Source organism: Sphaerodactylus townsendi, linkage group LG10 (assembly GCF_021028975.2).
Source record: "Sphaerodactylus townsendi isolate TG3544 linkage group LG10, MPM_Stown_v2.3, whole genome shotgun sequence".
Classification (NCBI taxonomy): domain Eukaryota; kingdom Metazoa; phylum Chordata; class Lepidosauria; order Squamata; family Sphaerodactylidae; genus Sphaerodactylus; species Sphaerodactylus townsendi.
The window spans coordinates 43,775,196-43,797,760 of record NC_059434.1 but is presented as its reverse complement, the minus strand read 5'-3'; the positions used below and the strand labels follow the sequence as shown (position 1 = coordinate 43,797,760).

The 22,565-nt window shown below is 41.1% G+C and overlaps 1 protein-coding gene across 6 annotated transcripts in view; it reads left to right on the top strand.

Moving 5' to 3' along the window:
- GRIA2 (glutamate ionotropic receptor AMPA type subunit 2) overlaps positions 1-22,565 on the top strand; it is a 91,082-nt gene that overhangs the window by 29,529 nt on the left and 38,988 nt on the right. For all 6 annotated transcript variants that reach the window (XR_007245610.1, XM_048509381.1, XM_048509378.1 and 3 more), the window contains exon 3: positions 22,312-22,551. Coding sequence is in view for 5 of the 6 variants with exons in the window: in XM_048509381.1 (XP_048365338.1) it covers positions 22,312-22,551 (240 nt within the window). In the remaining variant the exon portion in view is untranslated. The remainder of the gene's footprint in view (positions 1-22,311; positions 22,552-22,565) is intronic.

Here is a 22,565-nt window from a genome sequence, read left to right as displayed (position 1 = left end):
TTAATGCTCAATCGGAGCAGAAATATCCAAAATGAAATCTGAAATACAGTCAGAGTTTCATTCAATCTGTGGCTGAACATTTTCACATTAAGGGTGAATAGTATTTCATAATGTCGTTTGCATAAGGTAGTTAGCAGATCCTTGATTAAAATTTGATTTTTATGCTTGCCATTTAAATTTGTCAAGGAATGCTGAAAACACCTAGATTTACATAAACAAGGTCACAGATCCTCTAACCCTGTGCTGTAAGAGATGAGAAATTAGGAAGATGTCATGCTGAACTTTTTAATCTCTCTGAGGTGCTTCTTATAACTTTCTTCATCAAAGTGCTTACCATCCTTTGGCTGTTCATGTATATTAAAATCTTTTCAACTTGCTTATTCATGTATGCATTTGGAGTTCGCAGGTTATTTTTTTAATCTAATAATGCTGCCTGCCTGTCGTATTTGGGGGCAGGTTTCAAAGAATACTGGTATATTCTCTTTGACAGCACAGGAACAACTGTTGTTGTTACTGGTTGAAGCCAAAGGTAGTATGTATGGATATGGGTTCCTTTCATTGTAAAAGAATGGCTCTGTAAACTAGCAACATGAACTTTCCCAGAACTTTTCCATCTTCCATCCTCTTCTGGGCTCTCCAAAATGCTGATGCTAAGGCAGGGATCCCTAACATTTTTGAACCTGTGGGCACATTTGGATTATGACATGGCATGGTGGATGCAGGCACAAAATAGCCACCACAAGAGGCAGAACAACCCACAAAAAAATTGCCATAGCTTAATTTCAGTATCACAGTTCTAATCCTTGTGCTGTGGGGGCAGCTGCCATCAAAGCACCATTTTTGTAAAATCTGAACAGCCAATCGAACCTCCAATAGTCAATCCAAAGTCTTGATGGGCAAATGCCCTACTTGGTTGTAAAGCTTCCTAAGAACAGTTGGCAGGTACTAGAAAAAGTGTTAGCAGGCACCACAGTTAGGAACCCCTGTTTTAGGAGGAAGGGACCTTCAGAAACAGTGAGGAGTAAAGTGGGGCTCTGAAACTGAGGAAGAATTGGTGCAAGTAATTTCCCTTAAGCAATCTAAAAACAATTCCTCACCTGCCACTTGGGGATCCTGGGAAAGGAAGAAAAATCTTCACTTCATGTCATTTCATGCTTTCTTATTCTCGCTATGCCAAGTGCAAATAAGAACATGCTGACACATAGCAACCTACTCATGACAACCTCATCCACAGGGCATTCCAGGCAAAAGATGATCAAAGGTGGTGTTCACCCTCCTAACTTCCTGTGGCAAGTTAAACACATTCTGACTGAACTGGTGAGATTTTCCTGCCTTTTCATAGTGACTGAGCTGTTTGGGATGGTAGAGTGAGGTGATTTAAAATTTATAAATTTAAATGATTTATAACTCTATTGCTCAACCCTATATCTCTACAGAAAGTGAAAGAAGTCTGTTATTCAATCCTCCATATCAAGGAAGCAAAGAATAAGGAGGCATTTTCAATGAACAGAAGTAAAATGTATTAAACAGATGAGATGGAATAGGAAAAAACGTAAATGAGTGGAAAGTATGTAGGATATAATATATATTCTATTTCAGTTTAGATTTCCAATTTCAGTTTTCAGGCACTGGCACAGATCTTAATTAGGCTTTATGAGTTTAAATTGCTTAGATATTCTAGAGGTTTTAACTTCAGATGGTACAGTTTGTCCCCAGAGTCCCTCCTCTACCGGAAGAGGACCAAGAAGGCCCAGGAGAAAAACTTATCCAGGAGCTGGGGGCAGTGGCATAGCACCAAGGGGGCAGGGAGGGTGTGATGCACCAGTTGCCCGCTGGTGCGGGGGTGTGGTGGGGGCTTTCTGGGGGGGCAGGCGTGGCATGGGCACAGGGTGCACGCATGCCCCGGTGTACTTCCCCCTCACTCCAGCCCTGCCTCAGGGTGCACAGGGTGGCAGACAGTGGCAGTGGACAGTCACCCCATGGAACATGGCAGTTGACATGGAGGAACTCCACCCCAGGCAAGCAGGCCCACATAGGCAGAAGAGGCCTGGAGGCAGGCTGCACCATGCCCAAGGATGGCTCAGTGCCACACCAGAAGCCCAGGCCCTCAACAAGCCCCAACTGAGGCCTCTGCCTTCTTGGAGTATTAACAGAGAAGAGGTGGGACTCAGCCTGGCCAGTAAGAAAGGGGAGGAGCAAGTGGGCTGAATGAGGGTCCTTAAAAGCTTGAGGAAGAGCCAAGGAGAAGGGCTGGGGGTAGAACCCAGATGGGGGCAAGGGTGAAAAAGGGTGAAAGGCTGAGGGCAGAAACTAGATGGGGGCAAGGGTGAAAAAAGGGTGAGGGCCTGGCAACCAGGGAGGATGTTCTCATGTAGCTGTGTCCCAACTGAGGACCTGTTAGCCTAGGAAAAGGGATACTGAAGCACAGCTGTACCCAGACGTCCTGTCTGAGGTCAGGGGAAGGGCTCCTCAGACTTTGGAGAGGGGCATCCCAGGCAGTGGCAGGGCTCAGTGGTTTGACAATTTGATGTTACTGATGTTACTGGCTATTGGATTATCACAGACCTAACATGTTGGTATCTTTCACAGTACATGTACACAGCCAACTCTAACATGACGTAAAACTTAAAGCAAAACGCAGACATACCAGATGAGATCCATCTAGTGGATAATCCCACACTAACTGGTTCAGGAATTCCTCTGCCCAGAAGATCTATTCCTATCCTTGTTTATATTTATGACCACTTGTGGAAAGTCACTGCTCTTCCATCTCAGCCTTGGCCCTTAAATAAAACAACCAGTTCCCCTTGTCGGGGTTTTATTTGCTTTCTAGCTGGTGCTGAAATACACCCTAAAAGTGGATATGTTTTCACTCTCAGTTAAGACAATAGATGTTCACTCCTAGGAATCAAAATCCAAAAGCATACTTGAACTTTGTCAGAGAGATGACCACCCAATCAGGGTGCTTCCCTTGTTCCTAGGAAGTTTATTCCCCACTCTGATATGTAAACATCCTGTCTTCAGACCAAGTTGTACTTTTAGGTTCTCTTTTACTATGCAATCCATCACAGGTGGTTCATCATTGCCTTCCTCACCAGACTTCCTTGGTAGTCTGCCATCCATGTCCTGACTGTGGTCACCTCTGCTTAGTTTCTAAAGCAGGGGTCCCCAACCTTTTTAAAGTTAGTGGACAGCTTTGGTTTTTGACAAAGTATGGTGGCACAGCCACAAAAAGGCTACCCAAAATGTTTGCCACATCAGGCAAAGCTAGCTGCAATATGGCTCCTACTGCTTACCTTCAGTCACCCAATGAAAATTCCTTATACTGGTGACTCCTGGTGAGATTTTTACAAATCCACACAACCAATAACATTTCCAATGACCAATCAATAGTCTCACTGGGCAAAAACTCTACTTGGCCCATCCACTGTCTAAAAACTCTTGTCAATTACCAAAAAAGGTGTCAGCAGGCAACGTGGCACACACAGACACCATGTTGAAGACCCTGTTCCATACTCTGACAAGCCTAGGCTAAGCTGGGCTATTTGGGCTGCTGAGTGTGTGAAGTGCCTCTAAAATGAGGATCTTTCTCCTGATTGACTAAAACTTGTAAGAGAGGAAAGGGATACAGTTCTTGAGAATTTCAACTTAGTTATTTTTTGGGGGGAGGGAAGGCTTGAAAATGTATTTTTCATTGACATAAATTGAAACATCAAATAATTTTACTAGTGCTGTGAGTGTTAATGATGATGTAAAAGTGCCCAATTTGTTTAAAAAATGACAAATGGTAAGTGATGAAGCACAAATTTGATGACAACGTGGAGCAGCACCCTTGAATGCTCAAATGAATTTCACTGATTAGCGAGCACTCAGAAATGATCTAAGTTGTATTGAAAACATTTGTATTTTAATATTATTGCTCTGCTTTCCCTGTTTATGACCCTTCCAGTCTACCCAGCTGATAAATTTTTTTTTAAAAAATATGTGTTCTTTAAATGTCTTGCAGGGGTCAGGGACAGATGTGTGATTTGTCTGTAGTATACTAGACTGGCCCATTTTACTTTCTGAAATGGAGTAGCCTTTTACTACTTTGCTAGATTACTAGGAAATATGAATTTGACACAGGAATAAGGCAGGGAGGAGGATTAACATAAAAGGATTAGATAATTTGGGGAGAGAGAAATAGTATCTTACCAGTCTGGTTGATTGTCTTAGTAGCATAATTTACCAGCAAATATTTGCTTCAGCTTCATAGTTTTAAAAGTTTGATGTCACGGAAAGCTTTATTTTTTAAAAAAATTGCTGCTAAAAAGCAGCAAACAACACAAAAGGTCCGTTTTTCTCTGCCTCGCCTGTTCCCTAGTGGCTATAGTGAGAATTGCACTAGAAGTAAAAGAAACTAAAATGCATTAGCTAACTGCAGGATGATTCCAGATTCACCAAGCCCTCAAACTGACCTGGAGCCCCATCCAAAGGGGTGGGAATCTGCAATTGGAAGTGGTGTGCTGGCACACCAGTGGATTTGCTCTCCTCATAGCACTTACCCTGGCAGAGGGACAATCCCATTGGTGTGCAGCCATCGTTATCCCTTGCCAGTTCTGGAAGGTGGTGCAGACTGCTGTGCCAGCATCCCACAACCCCTGGCATCACCACCAGCATAGTGTGGACAGGCCAGAAGTGTGGCCAGGGGAGGAGCCAACTTTATTCCTTACCGCCTATTCAATAGTTCTTTCAAACTCTCTCATTTTGTTTCAAAATGTATTTTTCAATTCCACTGTACAATAATTAATTCCTCTTTGAATTGTTAAGAAGAATCCCTTTGAGGAATATAAGATCAGAGACCCAGAAAAAGTCATATCATCTAATTTAAAAATAGCTTTGGGTTTATACATGGATTACTGTGCATACATCATTGGTAATCACATCTCATGTTCTGGACATATACAAGTAGCAGTTGCTATATTTTTCATACATTCAAGGATTACTAGCTTCCATATAACGTGATAACCACTAAAGAATTGTCAGAACATGTGTTTAGATGGGACATGATCTAACTGACAGATGGACACTCCCTCCTGCCAGTGCCGTGTGCACATTAGGGCTGTGTGCATAACTGGGTAACGTGTGCAAAGTCTGATAAGGCATGGGCATCGGATTGGCACCTGTTTTGTATATTAGTTGGCACAGACCACTGAGTGAAAAGAGCTCGGAAACACCTGTGTCTGGCGGAGCACTTTGATGGTAGTTAGCAAATAAACAGAACTGCACGGTGACTGTGTGTCTTTCGGTTCTTGTTTGCATTGCACCCTTCACGGTGACCTACTCGCGTGTAAGCCGCTGCTTCGACAAGAATGTCTGTGACCTTACAAGAATTATGTTTGACTTTCCTCAGAATTCCCCAGATGTCTTGCCTGAGGAGGAATTTCCAGATTTGTTTATACTATTTCTGTAGGTAAAAATTCAGTTGCCAACTAGCCATTGTGGCACCCTGCAGGCAGGCAGGCAGTGCTGAGAGAGTAATTCTTAGCCTGATCTAACCGCCAGTTCTTGTTGCAGTCAAAACAATCACTGGGGCTTGTTTTTTTGAGTTGTTTTTTTGTGCCTGAAAATTTTATCCAATTTTTGTCTGAATATTCTGCACAAAAGCTCCTGAAGACTGGCTTATAAGACCCTGGGAACTCTGCAGTCCCTGAGCTAACCTCATGGCAAAGCTAAGGGAAAACAACTGTATATTAGCAGCAAGGCACATATGCAATCCTGAACCTTAACTGACCAAGCTCCAAGCATCTCCCCAAGCAAACTGAGCTAAACTTAGATACAGTCCTTTTATTTATGCTCTGTACATCTTTTCCCCAGTACATGTGACTGGTGAAAGCCTTGTCCTGGCCCTGCCTACAAATTCACAGGTTGAGGAAAAGTTTTCATAGACTATGTACAGATTTTACTTCACTCAGATTAGGGGGAGTTTTGGGGGGTTAGACAAGTTTGAGGATTGTACAGTTTCTTTTGCCACAAAAGTTCAGGAGTTTTCATGAACTGTGCTGAATGGCCCAGTAGCTCAGCACTATGCAGTTCCTTGGAGCCTTAAAAATAAATCCAGTGGGATCTTTTACTCATCTTACGTTTTTCTAAGTTGTGATGAATGCAGGATCTGGGCAAAAAGCAAAACAGTTTGCATAACTTATTTGGATTTGTGCTCTCCCTTACTCAGTTTATAAATCCTGATGCAATCATTGAAACTTGCAAAAATCTGGGTTGCCTCTATTTTTATTAGGGAGTAATCACTAAGTGTGTTCTCTTGAACCACCCTGCATTAGATTTAGAATGGGGAGGCATTCTGTGCTCCTGTCTCTGCTGTTGTTACTCTGGTAATTAGCTTGTCAGACAAGATAATAGGTTGGTTAGAATTAGCTGTTTTCCCTTTCTTTCTTTCTTTCTTTCTTTCTTTCTTTCTTTCTTTCTTTCTTTCTTTCTTTCTTTCTTTCTTTCTTTCTTTCTTTCTTTCTTTCTTTCTTTCTTTCTTTTACTAATCTGACTTAGTTTTCCTTTCTACTGCACATCACTTGCCCATTTATGTCCCCTGGTTGCTACCATAGCTCTTTTGGTAATGCAAATGAATTCCTTCCTCTCTTTTTAGTCAGCTGGCTGTATCTGACCTAATGGTACCCATGGCAGATGTGTGAAATTTCCACACTTGTTCCATGGCAGAGCCTTGTGTGACAACTGAAGAATTACTTCCAGTACAGGAAACATTGGACATTTATCCGATATGATTATGGTTTATGGCTTAACAAGCATATAATCACCTATAGTAATGATATCATTACAATTTGTCACCTCTATAGCTATGTGGAATAACAAAGATGGCTTTCATTAGAACCAAAGAAGTATATACAGCTAACAATACAGAGAGAGTTACACATTAATGGGCAATTAATATAATCGATACTTTGGGTATAATGCAAAGTGTATAGATGCCCACTGAGATTTACACCAGGAAGTCCCTTGTTAGAATTTTGTCAGTGCCATGATTTGAAACATGTAGTGAAAAAAGGAACCAGAAAACTAATGATTGTTGGACAAGCTGGAGTCTGCTGCAGGTAAGCCAAGACATTTTGTTGCAAATTCATTTCACTTGATTCCCAATTCATAATTAAAAATCATAAATATGCATATATGGGAGAATTCCTATTTAAACTCACCTATAATTTCTGCAATTTAATGTAGAAAATATCACCATCTAAACTAAAATTGTCTGTAAATGCTTCAAAGCCTATGTTTCTTGGCATGCCTGTGTCAAAAATATATTTGCAGATGAAATTATAGCATTTTTGTCAATGTCCCACTTTCTGTTTACCAAACACTGCTTGTAAATATTAGAAAAAGTACTTATCTCCTTTAAATTATCATAAACTCTTAAATGATGAGAACAAATTATGCTAATAGAATCACAGTGCAATCCTAGACAGAATTACATTTTTTACAAAAAAAAACCCTGTAGACTACATGATTTAAATAGCTAAATTGAGGCTATCATACTTAGTTCACATTATAAGACAAGAGTCACTGGAAAAGACACTAACAACCCCATCTGTGAAGGGGAATCCCCCTCTGGAGTGCGTGCACCAGCTTGGTTCGCATCCTGCTAGTGCAAGGGAAAATGCACCAGCAGAGTGGGTACTTACCCCAGCAGCCAGGCACCATACAGCTCCACCTCGCTCTTGTCTGCCAGTGTTTTGGGGGGAAGGCTGGGGGTTGGGGCAATTTTAGTTGGCCTCTACTGCCAGGCCAGGCCCCATGCACCAGCGGAGCCACCACCAGAAATACTCCACAATTAGGATTTCGCTGTGAGTCTCATTTGTAACAACAGATCAGTAGGGCTACTACTTGATAGTTATGTCATTTGTATTTTGTTAAAAAAAATAATGTGCTCTTTGGAACTGGTGCTGCCTAAGGAGCAAGGCAATACGGAAAAAACAAATTTCGTTTCCTTTTATATTAATTTATGGGCAATGGTTTCAGTTTCTCATTTGTTTATTTTGGAGTTTCACTTATACTATGTGCATTTGCTGTATATTTTCATACATGATGCACAATATTAATGCACAAAAATGCTATAAATATGTTTGATATATAATACTGATATGATAAATACAAATAACATGGAAGAGATTACTTTTTAAGGGAAATTACTGTGAGGGCGATCTGGCTGCAACATCTTTCACCCTATTGATCGTCAGAGTTGATTCTGCTGATCTGGCTGCCTAGTCAGGTGCCCCCTACCTCCCTCAGCACTCCATGTTCATTCCTCTTGAAGCTGCACGCTTGATAGAAGAGGACATCCAGATAGAAGGAATGTACTGTTTTTTGGTCAAGGGTATATGATAGCTGTGCTCCCCTGCTAGAACTTCCAAACAAGCTCAAGGTCCATTTGTAGGAGAATGCAGGGAAATGACTGGTGCACAAAAATAAAGCATCATGGTTTCAGTTTTCACTACGCAAATGTGAAATGGGGATTTTCAGTTCTTAATACCAAAGATGAGAAGTTCAAAATCTTCTTCCTTTGATGCTGCTTTTCCTTTGACACTGGTTTTGTAAGATCAGGTATCTTAAAAGCAGCATTAAATGGAAGTTTATTAAAACAATTCCTTTAGCATGGCATGAATCTTTGAATCTAGTCTTGTAAAAAAAACTTTGCTATATTGTTCCATATGTAAGTGTTGCCAAAAATCGGGCAAGGAATAGCTGACATACAGATTAGCTGAAGAACAGTTTACTCAGAATTACACGATTTCTGCTCCATGACTGAAAATTAAAAAGAGATTCACATAATGTGAAGTGCTCTTGAAATGGCCCAATATATCTTATGAAGTATAAATTGAAAATACCATTGTCATATTCATCTGGGTTACTCTCAGACAGCATGTATTTGCCCAGAACATTTAAAAAACTTGACATTCAGTTTTAGTTAAATAAAGTCTTATCTTTCTAACTCAATTAAGCCAGTACAATACAGTCATTGTGGCATCCAGTCCCAAGCTACATGGATTGAAGAAACTCTGACCAGCTTGATAATATAATTTATGCCTCACACAGGGTTAGATCATCTTTTTGATCCCTAGTGCAAGCTATCCAGGGTTAACCTGACCTGCCCTGCTCTGACAAAACCATGTCTAACTAACCAAACCAAGTCCAACAGGATCTAACAGTCCAGTGTTTGAACTGTATTAAATCTGATGTCACGTGAAACACCCCTGTTCACAAAAGCAGTTCCATACACTTCAACTTTACAACCAATTCTGTGAGTCCATCATTTAGAATTACTGCTTTTTCACTGAAGTACAAAGGGACAGACTGCAAATGTCAAAACTCAATGAGTGTCCCTAGGGTTGTGCGGCAGGGGGCAGAGACACAGGCATGTGTGCGATATCTGCAGAGTTTGCAGCAATTCCTAAGCCTTCTTATGTCACTTCTGGGTTTAGCTGTAGTGATGTAGCAATGTTGGTAATTGCTGTTTTTTATTTTAGTTTTCTTCTGAGTTGTAGCTGGCATATGAGGTCAGCAGGTGGCCATGGTGGAAGTCTATCTGGAATACAGGTATTAAACTCAGTTGAAATTTTGCCATTAGACAGTAAATAGGAAATAAATTACAGTGTTTAGTTTTAGGCTGTTTCTGCACGGCCAGCTGAGCAGGGCTGCATCGGCATAGTTTATGCCGATGTACCTCCTGGGACTGTTCGCATGGACGGTCCCACTGGGTGCGCATCCTTTGCACAGGCTGTGCCGTCCCCAAACAGCTCTTACCTTCGCCTGGCTTCCGTTGCATTGTGGAGGCCAGGGGACACACCCCTATGGTCAGAGTGATGGCTCTGGAATCGAAGGCCAGGAAGCGTGTCCCATGGCATCCACAATGTGACAGAAGCCAGGAGAAGGTAAGAGCCATTTGGGGAAGTCGAAGGGAAAACACCACCTTCCACCCACTGCCGTTTGCACGGCAGCAGGTGGAAGATGCCGCTTTTGCAAAACTTCGCTCATTCAGCGAGGTTCAAAAGCAGCATTTTCCCGCTGCTTGGCTGGCATGAGCATGCTATGTGAACAGTGCCCCAGGGATGGTGTTTTTACTGTCCCTGGGATGCTGTTATTGGGCTGTGTGGAAACAGCCCTAGATTATGCTCCAAAATATGGAGAAAAGAAATAAAGATTTTAAATCATATTGATATAAAGTAATATACTTTCCTTTTAAACATTTGTTTTAGATAAACAAAGTATCTTGATATGCTAGTCATAAGAATTAAGGTAGGTCATCATGTAGTTTTAATTAGGAAGACTTAGCAGACTTATTCTGCTAGTAATTTTAATGTGTTGGATGTGATTAGTTGATGACTGAATATCTGTAATTTCTGTGGCACAATGTGTGGTTTTGTATGTCCATGAATATGTATCATAGTAATTAAATTCACAGCTTCAGGGAATGTTAGAAATCAGACTAACATAACTGAATAATGGAATTTATTTTAGATCCCTGGGATCATGATTCATAAAATGTACTAAAAGATGTTGGCATTAATAGCACCAGCCCTGCATAATAAGCCTATAGACTGTAGAACAGGTTGCATTGCCAAACCATTGACTGTATCTATAACAGCAGTTCAAATATTAAAAAAAAGAACTAACTCAGAGCGCCTAAAATAGCACTGGCTCATTTCCTTGCCCAACCAGGAGGGCCTCTTAGCTGGGAAATTACTTCTAGGATGGTGCCCAGGATGAAATCACAAGGGCGGGAAATCCCCATGGCTGAGTCAGAATTGGCTTCCCTTTTGGATGGCTGGGCCAACTATCACTTCAAAGTCTAGTTCTCAGACTCAGCCAGAGAGAGCAACCAAAGAACTGTGGCACATGTTTAGGCTGAAGAGTTGCCTTTTTTCATCCTCAGCAGACAAAATTGTTTGTTGCCAACCACCCTGAGCTGGGATAGTTTCTGCTGGGAAAGTTGGGGATTAGATAGATAGATAGATAGATAGATAGATAGATAGATAGATAGATAGATAGATAGATAGATAGATAGATAGATAGATGGATGGATGGATGGATGGATGGATGGATGGATGGATGGATGGATGGATGGATGGATGGATGGATGGATGGATGGATGGATGGATGGATGGATGGATGGATGGATGGATGGATGGATGGATGGATGGATGGATGGATGGATGGATAGATGGATATTTTGAGCCTTCTGTTAGGGAAGGCTCGTAGTTCAGTGGCAGAGCATATGGGGTTGATTCCAATGAACTGAATAGAGACAGTTTGTGGGAAAGATCTTTTCACCTTCCTACCAAGCCTCTACAAAGGATGAGGAGACAGTTGTAAACAGTGTGTGCTGTAGCATGGGGAGGGCTACAGTGGGACTAACAGAAAATTTCCCTCCCAGATATATGTGAATAGCCTCTTGCTCCATTCATGAAAGATATACGTGAATAGCCTCTTGCTCCATATAATGGCTCACACAAGCAGAGAGGAATGCCAGTTTCTGCCAAATTAACCTTCTTGCCACAGTGATCTGTGTCATGTTTATTGGCGGGGGGGGGGGGAGTTGGTTGACTCCAACACATATTTTGCATGTCTATGGTCTCAGGTTCAATACTTGGCACTTCCAGTGAAAACAAAGTTTAAATAAGGTTCATAGGAACCTAATTGGTAGTAGATGTGCAATAATTTTAAGATATAAAATCTTGTACATTTTTTAAAAATTATACAAAAGCACAACATACAGCTTGAATGGTTTATTGGTATCACTGTGCAAAACTATCTAGGTTATTTATTCATTTTTTTTATTAAACTTTTATGCCACCCTTTTCCTTGAAGGCTCAGGGTGGCTCACAGCATATCAAAATTACAGTATAAAACATGGGACCATGAAGACCATATACAACTCAGCATAAAACCATACATAATACATGTTTTCATTGCATGGATGATTCTGAGGAAATACAACAGAAAAACACTGTTGGGTGAAGCAAGGGAGGGATGTGATGTGGTGGAGGAAACATGGACTTCCAAGATCTATCCTCTCTGGAGCTTATGTTTAAAAAGAACTGCTAGGTTCCTTCCTCTTCAGCATTCCCTTTCCTCTACCTTTTATTGGCATCCTCATATGCATGCTTCATGATCAGCAGTGCTTGTCTTGATTATGAGTGCCAGGTCCCCCTTGGCAATCAGATGGAACTAGGGGAAACTTACCGGGGGTGGGGCTTGTTGATAGCAAACCGATGTTGGCAGTGATGCACTGACAACACTTCCTGTATGAACAGGGGGTGATATAAGCTGCTGGGATGCTGCTGAAATGTCTCCTTTTAGGTGCCATTTTTCCCCAGATAGCCAATTGAAAAGTGGAAGGGGGATGTTGACCCTAGAAGGTGCTTGCCAATGTTGGTCTTGTGCATGGCAGTTTATCTTTTGTCTAGAAGGGGCACAAACATTTCTTCATGCCATTTTGGTATATGTACTGCAGTTTGGCCCCCTAAGGTATAGAAACCAACTGGTCAAATGCTGTTATTGACTAGCTGGGTATTATCTGATCACAGTCAAATGTTGTTAAAATAAATACTTTATGAAATCAAATTCTGTAAGCAGCAGCTATTGCTTGATGTTGATCATGTTGGCTGTTGAAGCATAGGAAGCAGAGTGTGGAAAACTAGCATCACACTGTGCTCTGGTATAATGGACCCTGTAAGGCTCTAGTAATTTCTAAAATCGTTACCACAGATACCTTGGAAATTCCTCGAGTGCAGAGGCGGAGCTACTAGGGGACCAGGGGGTGCATGTTGCACCAGGCACATGCCTGCCCCCTAATCCCCCCGCACCACTACTCCGTCCCCCGCAGTCCTTCCCCCCCCAGCTCCCACACTTACCTTATTGAAACAGTGCAGGCTGGAAAAACGGCCTGTTCCCTTTAGGCTGAAAACAGCCTGGTGGGAACTACACTTCCCAAGACTTTGAGAGCCCCAAGGTCTCATGGGAAGTATAGTTCCCACCAGGCCATTTTCAGCCTGAAAGGAACAGGCCGCTTTTCCAGGCTGAACTAAGGTAAGGGTGGGTGGGTGGAGGGAGGGAGGGAGGGATCAGGGGGCAGGCTGCCACGGGGGAGGGGATACAGAGTGTGCACTGGGCACACTCTAGTCCAGCTACGCCTCTGCTCAAGTGTGGTGAGATGCTGTAACATCACTTCCAGAAACCAGAACCAAGTCAGAAGCAATGGTATCACACAATGTTGGTTCCCACCCCACCCCCCAAAAAAAATTATGCTCCTGCTGCTCCATCAAGCAGTGGTGGGAGCCCAGAACATGCAGGAAGGATGTTGCTCCTTAGATATTGCATTGTTCAGTCTCATTTCCTAGCAACCCTGTTTCTTGATATTGTCTTCATGATATTGTGCAAGCAAATGCATGAAAAATATTGTGGCGTAAACAGGCATAGCAAAGCTGAGTCAAGGTACTGGAAGTCAATGTGAGCTATGAGGAAATAGAAAAGGAGAATTTTGTTTGAGGAAGGCTAATTGAAGAAGATCAGTTGGCCTAACAGCTCTTGGGCTGCCTGCTAAGAGACAGAGTTCTATGATGTGCAGAGATCAGTTTCCTAGTTTTTTTATTCTTTAGAGTTGTTGTGTACCTCAGAGTTGTTGTGTACAGGATTTGTGATAATCTTCATTGTTTCCCTTGTTTGGCTCTCTGCCATTTGTGCAGTTGCATATAGTTGATGAGAATGGGAATGACAATTCATTGCTGCATAATCCACAGTGGGTATGATTTCTGGCAACAAATTCTGCCTAACAGATGTTTCTTCCTGCTTTTTTCCCCAAAACACATTTTTCCACCCCCTCCCCACCCACCCATGTTCTTTTGTTTTGTGGTTCACTTTTAATACTCCTTTGTCACATTTCTAACTTGGTCTTTTGCAAAAGGAGAACAATGGTTGAAATTACTCATTAGGTATTCAGCCATTCAGTCTCACTTCCTAGCTGCTTACTCTTTGTTTTTCTGTGCAGTGGGCATGCTTTTATCTTTACCCTTTCTCAGCAAAGACCTGATTCTTCGTTATGACTTAGTTTCACATGTATCATTTATTTTGCTAGGACGGTATTGCTGCATCAAGCTGGCAGGCTGAAACATCTGCATATTTTATATCTGCTGTGGCCTTGAAACCAATTCAACCCAAAATTGGCATCAGAACATAGATAGATGCACAAGCCCTCGACTCTGGCCGGCAGAAATCAGTTCACATATACTTCAAAATCACAGTAAACAACTTCAAACTTGTATTCTGTTGTGGGGTTGTGTGTAAGCCTCGAAGTATTTGATGAAAATTGAAAAATATGTGGTAAAATGATGAAATTAAAAATTGGTAAGAAAATATATAATCGGAGATGAGATGAGTAGTTGCAGTTATGAATACCAGTTTCTTTGTTCTTCTGAGGATCTTTTGGAGGGCTGCTGCCTACTCAAACAGAAACCACTTCTGTCATCACATCAAGGGACTACGATTTGTTTGGATGTCCAATGAATGTCCTTCCCTCTGTAGCCTGCTCATGGTCGCTACTGCTGGGCAAAAGTTTGAACAACAGGAAATGGGTGGAGATTCACAAAGGAGGAAATAAAGAATTCTGCAGCAGGAGGGACATTTATCTGAACAAGCTGAAAATGTGTTTGTTCCAAATCACAGTTGGATGAATTCACTGGTTTTTAGCTGCAAAGGAGCCCAGCTGTATCTTTGGATACAGTTGCCATGGCCTGCGGAGTTCCTGAAGACTTTGGTGGTGCCTAGGGATAGTGGAGCTTAGTTGGGTTGTGATGCCTAGGAAGACATGGTACTGAGGTTGCCAGCTATTGGTTGAGAAATACGCTGATATTTTGGGGTTGGAGTGAGGGCAGGCTTTTTGCGGTGGCGGTGGGGGAGGAAAGTGGTCTCAGCAAGATACAATGTCATAGAGTCTACCCTCAAAACCGGCTATTTTCTCCAGGAAAAACTGATCTTGATTGTCTGGAGATCAATCATAACAGCAGTCCTATCGGGTATCACATTCTCATTTTTAATAGGTTGTATCATAGAATTTTGTCCAAAGCCTAGAGCATCCCACCTATTTTACCCAAGCAATGTTGCATCACTTGGGTCATTTGCTGGAACTCACATGACAATTATCATCACCTCCTATCCCTGTCCTTCCTCTCCTACTGGTTGCTATCCAGAGTTAACACAGCATTGTTATAAATGAATTCTAATAGTGGCTGGGAGGCCAGATAGAGGTAATCAAGCTCCATCTGCCTCTTTGCCAACTTGCTATGGGGCTTGTTTCAAGTCTCCAGTAGCAAAGAAGAGACAGGGCTCCAGTGTGCTTCAAAACCACAGCTGCAACTTTATTAATTATATAGAGTATGCCCTAGCAATAACCTAGAGTGCTATACCTTGCTGTACTTTGCCTCCCCAACCATGACACCCCCAGACTCTACCCCCAAAATCTCTGGGAATTTACCAATCCAGAGCTGGCAACCCTCCTTCCTGACTAGTTTACATTCTCAGCCCTTAAACTCATTCTTTGGCATTATCAGTATACAACAGTAAGTCTATCCAGTCTTTAAAAGTGATGCTAGCATGCTTTGAGTGGACATAGTGAAATGCGGTAAAAAAAAAACTGAATGCCATCTTCTTCTCAAGACTTGTGTATAAATCAGAAAAAGTTTAATTCAAAATATTGGTGGGAAAAGAGCTAAAATCTGGAATTCTTATTTTATTTAAAGAATCATTCCATTCTACATCAGCACTTCCCTGAAAATTTACTGTTTTTACATCCAACAGCTTACATATTACTTACAAGTATAAACTGTGGGGCCAGGGCCGCTCTCTGGTCCTACACAGCTGAGTTAGTTTTAAGAAAAACTTAAAATTTGAAATAAAGCAAAAGACATCTGACATTAGAAAACAAACAGTTTTACTTAGCAGAATTTAGATCAGTTACAGAATGTGAACTCTCCCGAGAAAGAGACAAGCCCTTAGTGCCCTCGAGTGATAGACACAGAATTTAGATCGTTACAGAATACAGATAAGTTGAAGAAGGTGACCTCTCCCTAAGGAGAGGCACGCCCCAATACAATGTTTAGAATGTTACAGGAGATTGCCCTCTCCTGGGTGGCTCTCGAAGGAGGCACGCCCAGTATAGGAAAACCTGAGTTTTTGTAGATGCAAAGACGTCACACAGTCCTCCCCTTTTGTTCCACGTATTATGATTCATATACCTTAAAAATCTAATTGGTCAGAACTGGTCACATGAAGGCAGCTCATATTCCTACGTATTCAAATGCTACATGCTGTTTGTGCGTGCTTTCTCTCTGTGCATATACAAAGAACTGCCATAAAAGCTAGCTTGTTCCTCCAAGAAAAACCCGTTTTGCTAGGTTTCTCCCAGAGAGAGCTATGGCTCTAGGGCAGGGGTAGGCTTAACATATTTTTAGATCATAAACCTTTCCTTCTCTCCCAACATGAAATGTTTCTTACAATTCCCCAGTTTGAAATGTTAAAACATGATTCTAACAATTATACAATGATTCTAACAATTATAGAATTATAGTAAAATACAAATACATGTGAATTTGAATCACTTATCATTTATCTGTTCATTTAACTATATAGAAAAACACTTTGTTGATTTAACTAATCACATTCATTTCTAACCCAAAAACAAGGTAATAAAATTGCATCTGTCTGCTGTCACGTAGGCCCTCAGTGCCAAGATGTCAAAGATGTTATCTTGCTTGTTTGCATAGTCACTAGCAAGCTGCTGGTAACATGCCTTTTTGACCTATTGCAAAAATGCAGGCTTGCTGGTCACTTACACAGAAGCTCCCATTTTGATTCTTTGCAAATCCTTGGTTCTATGACTTACCATAATTCTTGATTAAACAAATCTATACACATTCTGGCCCGTTTCCACAAAACCATTCAAATGGATGAGGCTTGCTTCTCAGTAATATAGTGGTTATAGGTGTATTAGCTAAGATCCTGAGATGAGACGCTCTGAATAAATGTGCTTTTAAATAAATGGTACATACTTCTAGGCAGTACATAAATGCCAACACTATTTAAGCCACAAGGTGCTTTTTTTCTTTAAAAAAATCATTGCTCCCCTATTAATGTTTTTAGTAAATAAAACTGTGGAGGCTTAAACATCTTAAAAGAAAAACGCATTTGCAGAAAGATAGGGTGTTTCTACCAGGCTGTGCTGTCATAATCATATATTGCCTGAGATGGTAATAAAAGTTGAATAATCAGCTTACTATTTACGCTCGAGAGATTTTTTCCTCAACTCTATGGCCTGAGGTGCCATAGAAAAAAAGTAGCTTCTGCTGAGTCTTAGAATACTGATATTAAAAGTTTAATGACACAGCATTAGAACACCATGTACAATGCCTCTGCCACTTGTCTGCAACTTTTATACCCTTTTCTTAATATGCATAGAAATAATATTGGTAGTCATTTAAGGATTTTATAGCACAACAGTCGATAGTCCACCATAGGCACTACACAGCTGAAAAGAAAACATGTAATATGAGCCAACAGAGTCAACAGGGATTAGCAAACCCCAGAAAGAAAATGCTTTCTAGTGCTCTGCCACATGTTCTTTAAATTCCTTCATTTGCTCTTTCCACCTTGAAAAGTCCTTAACTCTACCTTTTTGGTAGGTATTTTCTTTTGTTCATAGCCATTGCCCTTCTTTCTGTTTTTTTGTGATCATCATCTGTGTCCTGTGATCTTTACGAGTCAGGGATAACATACAAGGTGTGATGCAGTCACAATACTAATGAGGCATGGCTATTTTCTGATTCCTGTAAGTTGATGAAGCCCATTATGTCAGACAGTGTTTCCTATGAAGATCACCTGGGCTTGGGGTTGTTAACTCCACTTAGATAAATTCTTGGAGATTTGGGGGTGCTGTCTGGGGAGGGGGAAATTTGAGAAAGGAGCAAGTTCATCAGGGATGTAATGCTGTTGAGTCCCTCCTCCAAAGCTACAGAGGGATCAATCTCTGTAGTCTGGAGATCAGTTGTAATGCCAGGAAAACTCCATACACTAACTGCAAATTGGTAATCCTAAACTATCCCAGTCAATCCAAGATTACAAAGTGAACACTTTTGCAGCTCCTATACATCACTATCTGAAAAACAGCAAAAAGAGGAAGAGGTTCTTAATTCCAGTAGAGGTCCCTTTCATAAGGGCTCTTCAACTAGCTGTGTTGTTTGTGACCTTGAATGGAAGAAGTCTTCAGAACTTGCCAAGGCAGACTATTTAACCTTTCTGTACTGTAGGTTTTTCTTTTTTAGCTCAAAATCATCTTCCCCAAGGCTTTTTATTTCTGGATGAAAAGGTACAAGAGATCTTTATGTTTTCATCGACAAAAATATTTGGGAGGTTGATTTTGTTCTGAAAATGGCTGGTGAGGGTGAGGAAGCAGACCCCCTCTGCTAATCCTCCTTTGCTAAGACTTGTATGCAGCTTTAAAAAAATGGTGAAAAGGCAAAACTGTAAGATGTTATGTGCTTCAGCTTCTTGTCTTTTGACTGAAGAAATGGAGCTTTGAGTGGAATTTGTATTGGATTTGTATGTTGTTACTATTTCCTCTTTCTAGCTTGAAGAACTTTTATCTATGATAATTGGTCATAATGCCTGATGATGCATAGTAGCATTGCCAACCTCCAAGTAGAGCCTAAAGATTCCTCAGAATTACAACTGATTTCAAGACAGATAGAGATCAGTTGCCTTGGCTGCTTTGGAGAGTAGAATCTATGGTTTTATGCCCAGCTGAAGTCCTCCCCTTCCCATACCCCCCTTTCCACAGGCTCCACCCCCAAACTCTAGGAATTTTCCAATCCAGAATTGGCAATCATAGCCCATGATACAATCAAGCTCATCCAAGTGTAGCAAAAGTACAATGGGTTTCTGAGAAAGACCTGCCCAACCAAGTGCAAATAATATTGCCGACTTAGCTTTCCTTACTATATGGCAGATACTACTGGAAATTGGGAGTGAGAACATAGTGCTTCCCTTTGAAACTAATAAATTTTTTGGATAGAATCATTCTCAGTGTTTGAAGATGGTTTCAACCAGTAAAAACAAATGTGTTTGAAGACAACTGTTTTTTATTTAGCCCTGTGCTATAATAGAAGTATAGGCAAGGACACAGGCCTAATGTGTTACATTTTTATAGGTACACAAGAACAAAAAGAAAAATTCACTCCAAGAATAGATAAGACTCAGTAGGGTAAAGAATATTACATTGGTGTTCATTTTTTCTAATGCTCTTTAAATATTTGCAAGCTTTACAGAAATATGGTTCAGTTTCCTTACTGGCGTTTTCCGGCCTGACATAATATCCCAGGGGAAAACCGGTATCATACATATTGGAATGTTTCTATCTCAGTTTCTCCCTTCTCATGGCAGCCTGTCAGCATGTTCAGGCTGGGAGGAAGAACTCCAGGTGATTACTCATGCCCCCCCGGTTTAGTTTCATTTTCCTCACCAATGTTGCCGCACGTGTGTGAACTGTCCTATTTTTCCGACATTCTAATTGGCTGCAGGCAGCGAGGTGGGAAAAATAAACAGGTCCATTTTTCGCGATGTTTGCATGGGAACAGGAGCGGTGTTAGTTTTTTTAAAACAACCGTCAACTTAGCAGTTTTGAAAGCCGCAGGATAAGGGAAATTTCATGTATTTATTGGAAGCCATGCAGAAGACCCAGAATTTATTTATTTACTGGAAGCCATGCAGAAGACCCAGAAGTCACAGCCAAACCGGGATGTTTCACCTCCTTATCCCAGGATATATAGTCCATGCAGAAAATGCCACTGTCTTCAAAAGAGGATGTTATCCTTCCACTTCACTTGAGCCATTCTCTGGCAGAAGGGAAGTCTACCTCCGCAGGATGTATTTTACATTGAAGCAAGGTTCCATACTTAGCTGAGTAATGTAAAAAGATACAATCTACAATTTTTACTTAGCACCTTGTGGTTATTCTTTTACTTTTGGTGTTCTGAAGTTAGACTGACAAACTTCTTGATCAGGTTTGCACTCTGATTATCACCATCCTACCATGTACATATCACAGATCTATCATGTGGGTGTAGCATTCCAGATGGTCATGCTAACCACACAGAACACTGTTAGGAAGTATGGAGGGAATGGCCTATAGTGTTAAAAGAACATCACAAGCAAAGAAAAACATCTCTGTTTCGTTAAGAACTACAGTAAAAGCTTTGTTATCTAGCACTCATGAGAACTGGGGGTTGCTGGTTAAATCAAGCATACTGGATATTCATGCTTTTTTCTCCACTCTTCCCCCTGTGCAGAAGAAACTGCAGCAACCAAACTCCACCCACTGGCAATACCATGGTGACAGCTCCAACGCCTGGCTTTCCCCAAAGCCATAGAGTCATCCTATGCAGCAAAAAACCAGCTGTCTGAGATCCCTCTGGCACAGCTGTCTTCAAACAGTTTGAGGCAAGCTGAGGGAGAAAGAGGCATCCAAGGATCTCATCAGCTGGCAGTGCTGGCTGTCAGAAGCCCAGAAATAGCTGGGCACATTAAGCTGGCTGGCTAGAAAGGCTGGACTGGGCATGCGCTCAAACCCAAAGATGCAGGGTGGATGGCTGAGAAGAATTTGCTGTCTGGGTGATACTGTTTAACTAACCATTCTGGGTAATGAAGCACCAGATAACAAATCTTTTACTGTGTTCATTTGCAACACAACTGTCTGGAAACCCAGGACATAGAATGTTCCAAGAAAAACAAAACATGTATTTATTGTGGAAGGCTTTCACGGCCGGATTCAACTGGTTCTGGTGGGTTTTCTGGGCTGTGTGGCTGTGTGAAACAGTCTTTTCTTTGTGATACACCTCTGAAGATGCCAGCCACAGATGCAGGCAAACCGTTAGGAACAAAATCCACCAGACCATGGCAACACACGGCCCATATAATCTCCATTTATTTCAGTATTCCAGTATAGTATGGCATTTACTTACTTACTTACTTACTTACTTACTTACTTACTTACTTACTTACTTACTTACAATATTGTCTAAGTGGTTATCCCATCACTTAAGTGGCCCCTCTGGCATCAGCCAGAACCCAGGCCTTTCCCATCATGGCTCTGCGGAATGGAATCCCAGAAATGATGAGCGGTACACCTCAACAAAGCTCTTCAGGAGGTGCTGCAAGGCCTGCATGTTTGCCGGGGCTTTTGAGAGAGTCTGAATTGACATAATTACTTTAAATGAGGAGGGGAGATTTGGGATTTGCTAGTTTATTTTTGGTTTTAAACTAAAAACGTTTTAATCTATTATTGTAAGCCACATTGAACCATAAATGTTTTAATAAATAAATATTAATTCAGATCTAGTTACTTTATTATCCCCCCCAAGACTAGGGTTTCCCTCCCACATATTCAATCAAGAAAGGGGTGGGGGTATCTTACATTTGCATTCAAATAACATCAGGGGATTGGAGTACCTTTCTTACATGAAACACTAAAAAGCTTTTTTTAGTTTAGAAAGAAACATGGCTAAAGTAGACGTCTACAAAATTATGCATAGGCTGGCATCCAGTGAAACTAATTGGCAATAGGTACAGGACAGACTAAAGGATATAGGTTTTTTTTACTCAGTGAGTAATTAAATTGTAGAATTCATTGCCAGTGAGGATAGTGATGGACACAAGCATAGATGGCTTTAAAGTAGGGTTATATGGTTCAAGGAGGATTAGTTTATCACTGACTTATGGTGTATACAGAGATTCCATTTTCAGAGACAGTAACCCCAGTGCTTGGAGGTAACAGGTGAAGGAGTTGATACTGTGCCCTACTGTTATTGCTCCTGATTGGCTAATGTGTAAAATGGACCACTGATGATCCAGCAGGCTTCTTCTTATGTTCTGTATAACTTTTTTTAGAATGATCATCTTACATTCAGGGTCATCTTCCTTTTGGATAAAACAGGGATTGAGTAGTAATGAAAAAACAGTGTACCTATTGCTGAATCATATTGCTGCAGAACTGATGTAAAACTGTCATAATACTGGAAAATACTTTAAAATAATATAGCACTACTGATGATTTCTTTTAATTAGTTTAGTTTGTAGGTGAAATCATTCTTAGCCTCTGTCTTTCACAAATACAAATTTATGTGCCTGATATTTATATGTTTAAAGAAAAACATGTAATTGCTGGCCATTTCTAACGTGTTTTCTTTTTCCTCTTTCTCTCTCTTCCAGTTTGTTCTCAGTTTTCAAGAGGAGTTTTTGCTATTTTTGGATTTTACGACAAGAAGTCTGTAAATACTATAACTTCGTTTTGTGGAACTCTTCATGTCTCCTTCATAACACCCAGTTTCCCAACAGATGGAACACACCCATTCGTTATCCAAATGAGGCCTGACCTCAAGGGAGCCCTTCTGAGTCTGATTGAGTATTACCAATGGAACAAATTTGCATATCTCTATGACAGTGACAGGGGTAAGATGTTCTTT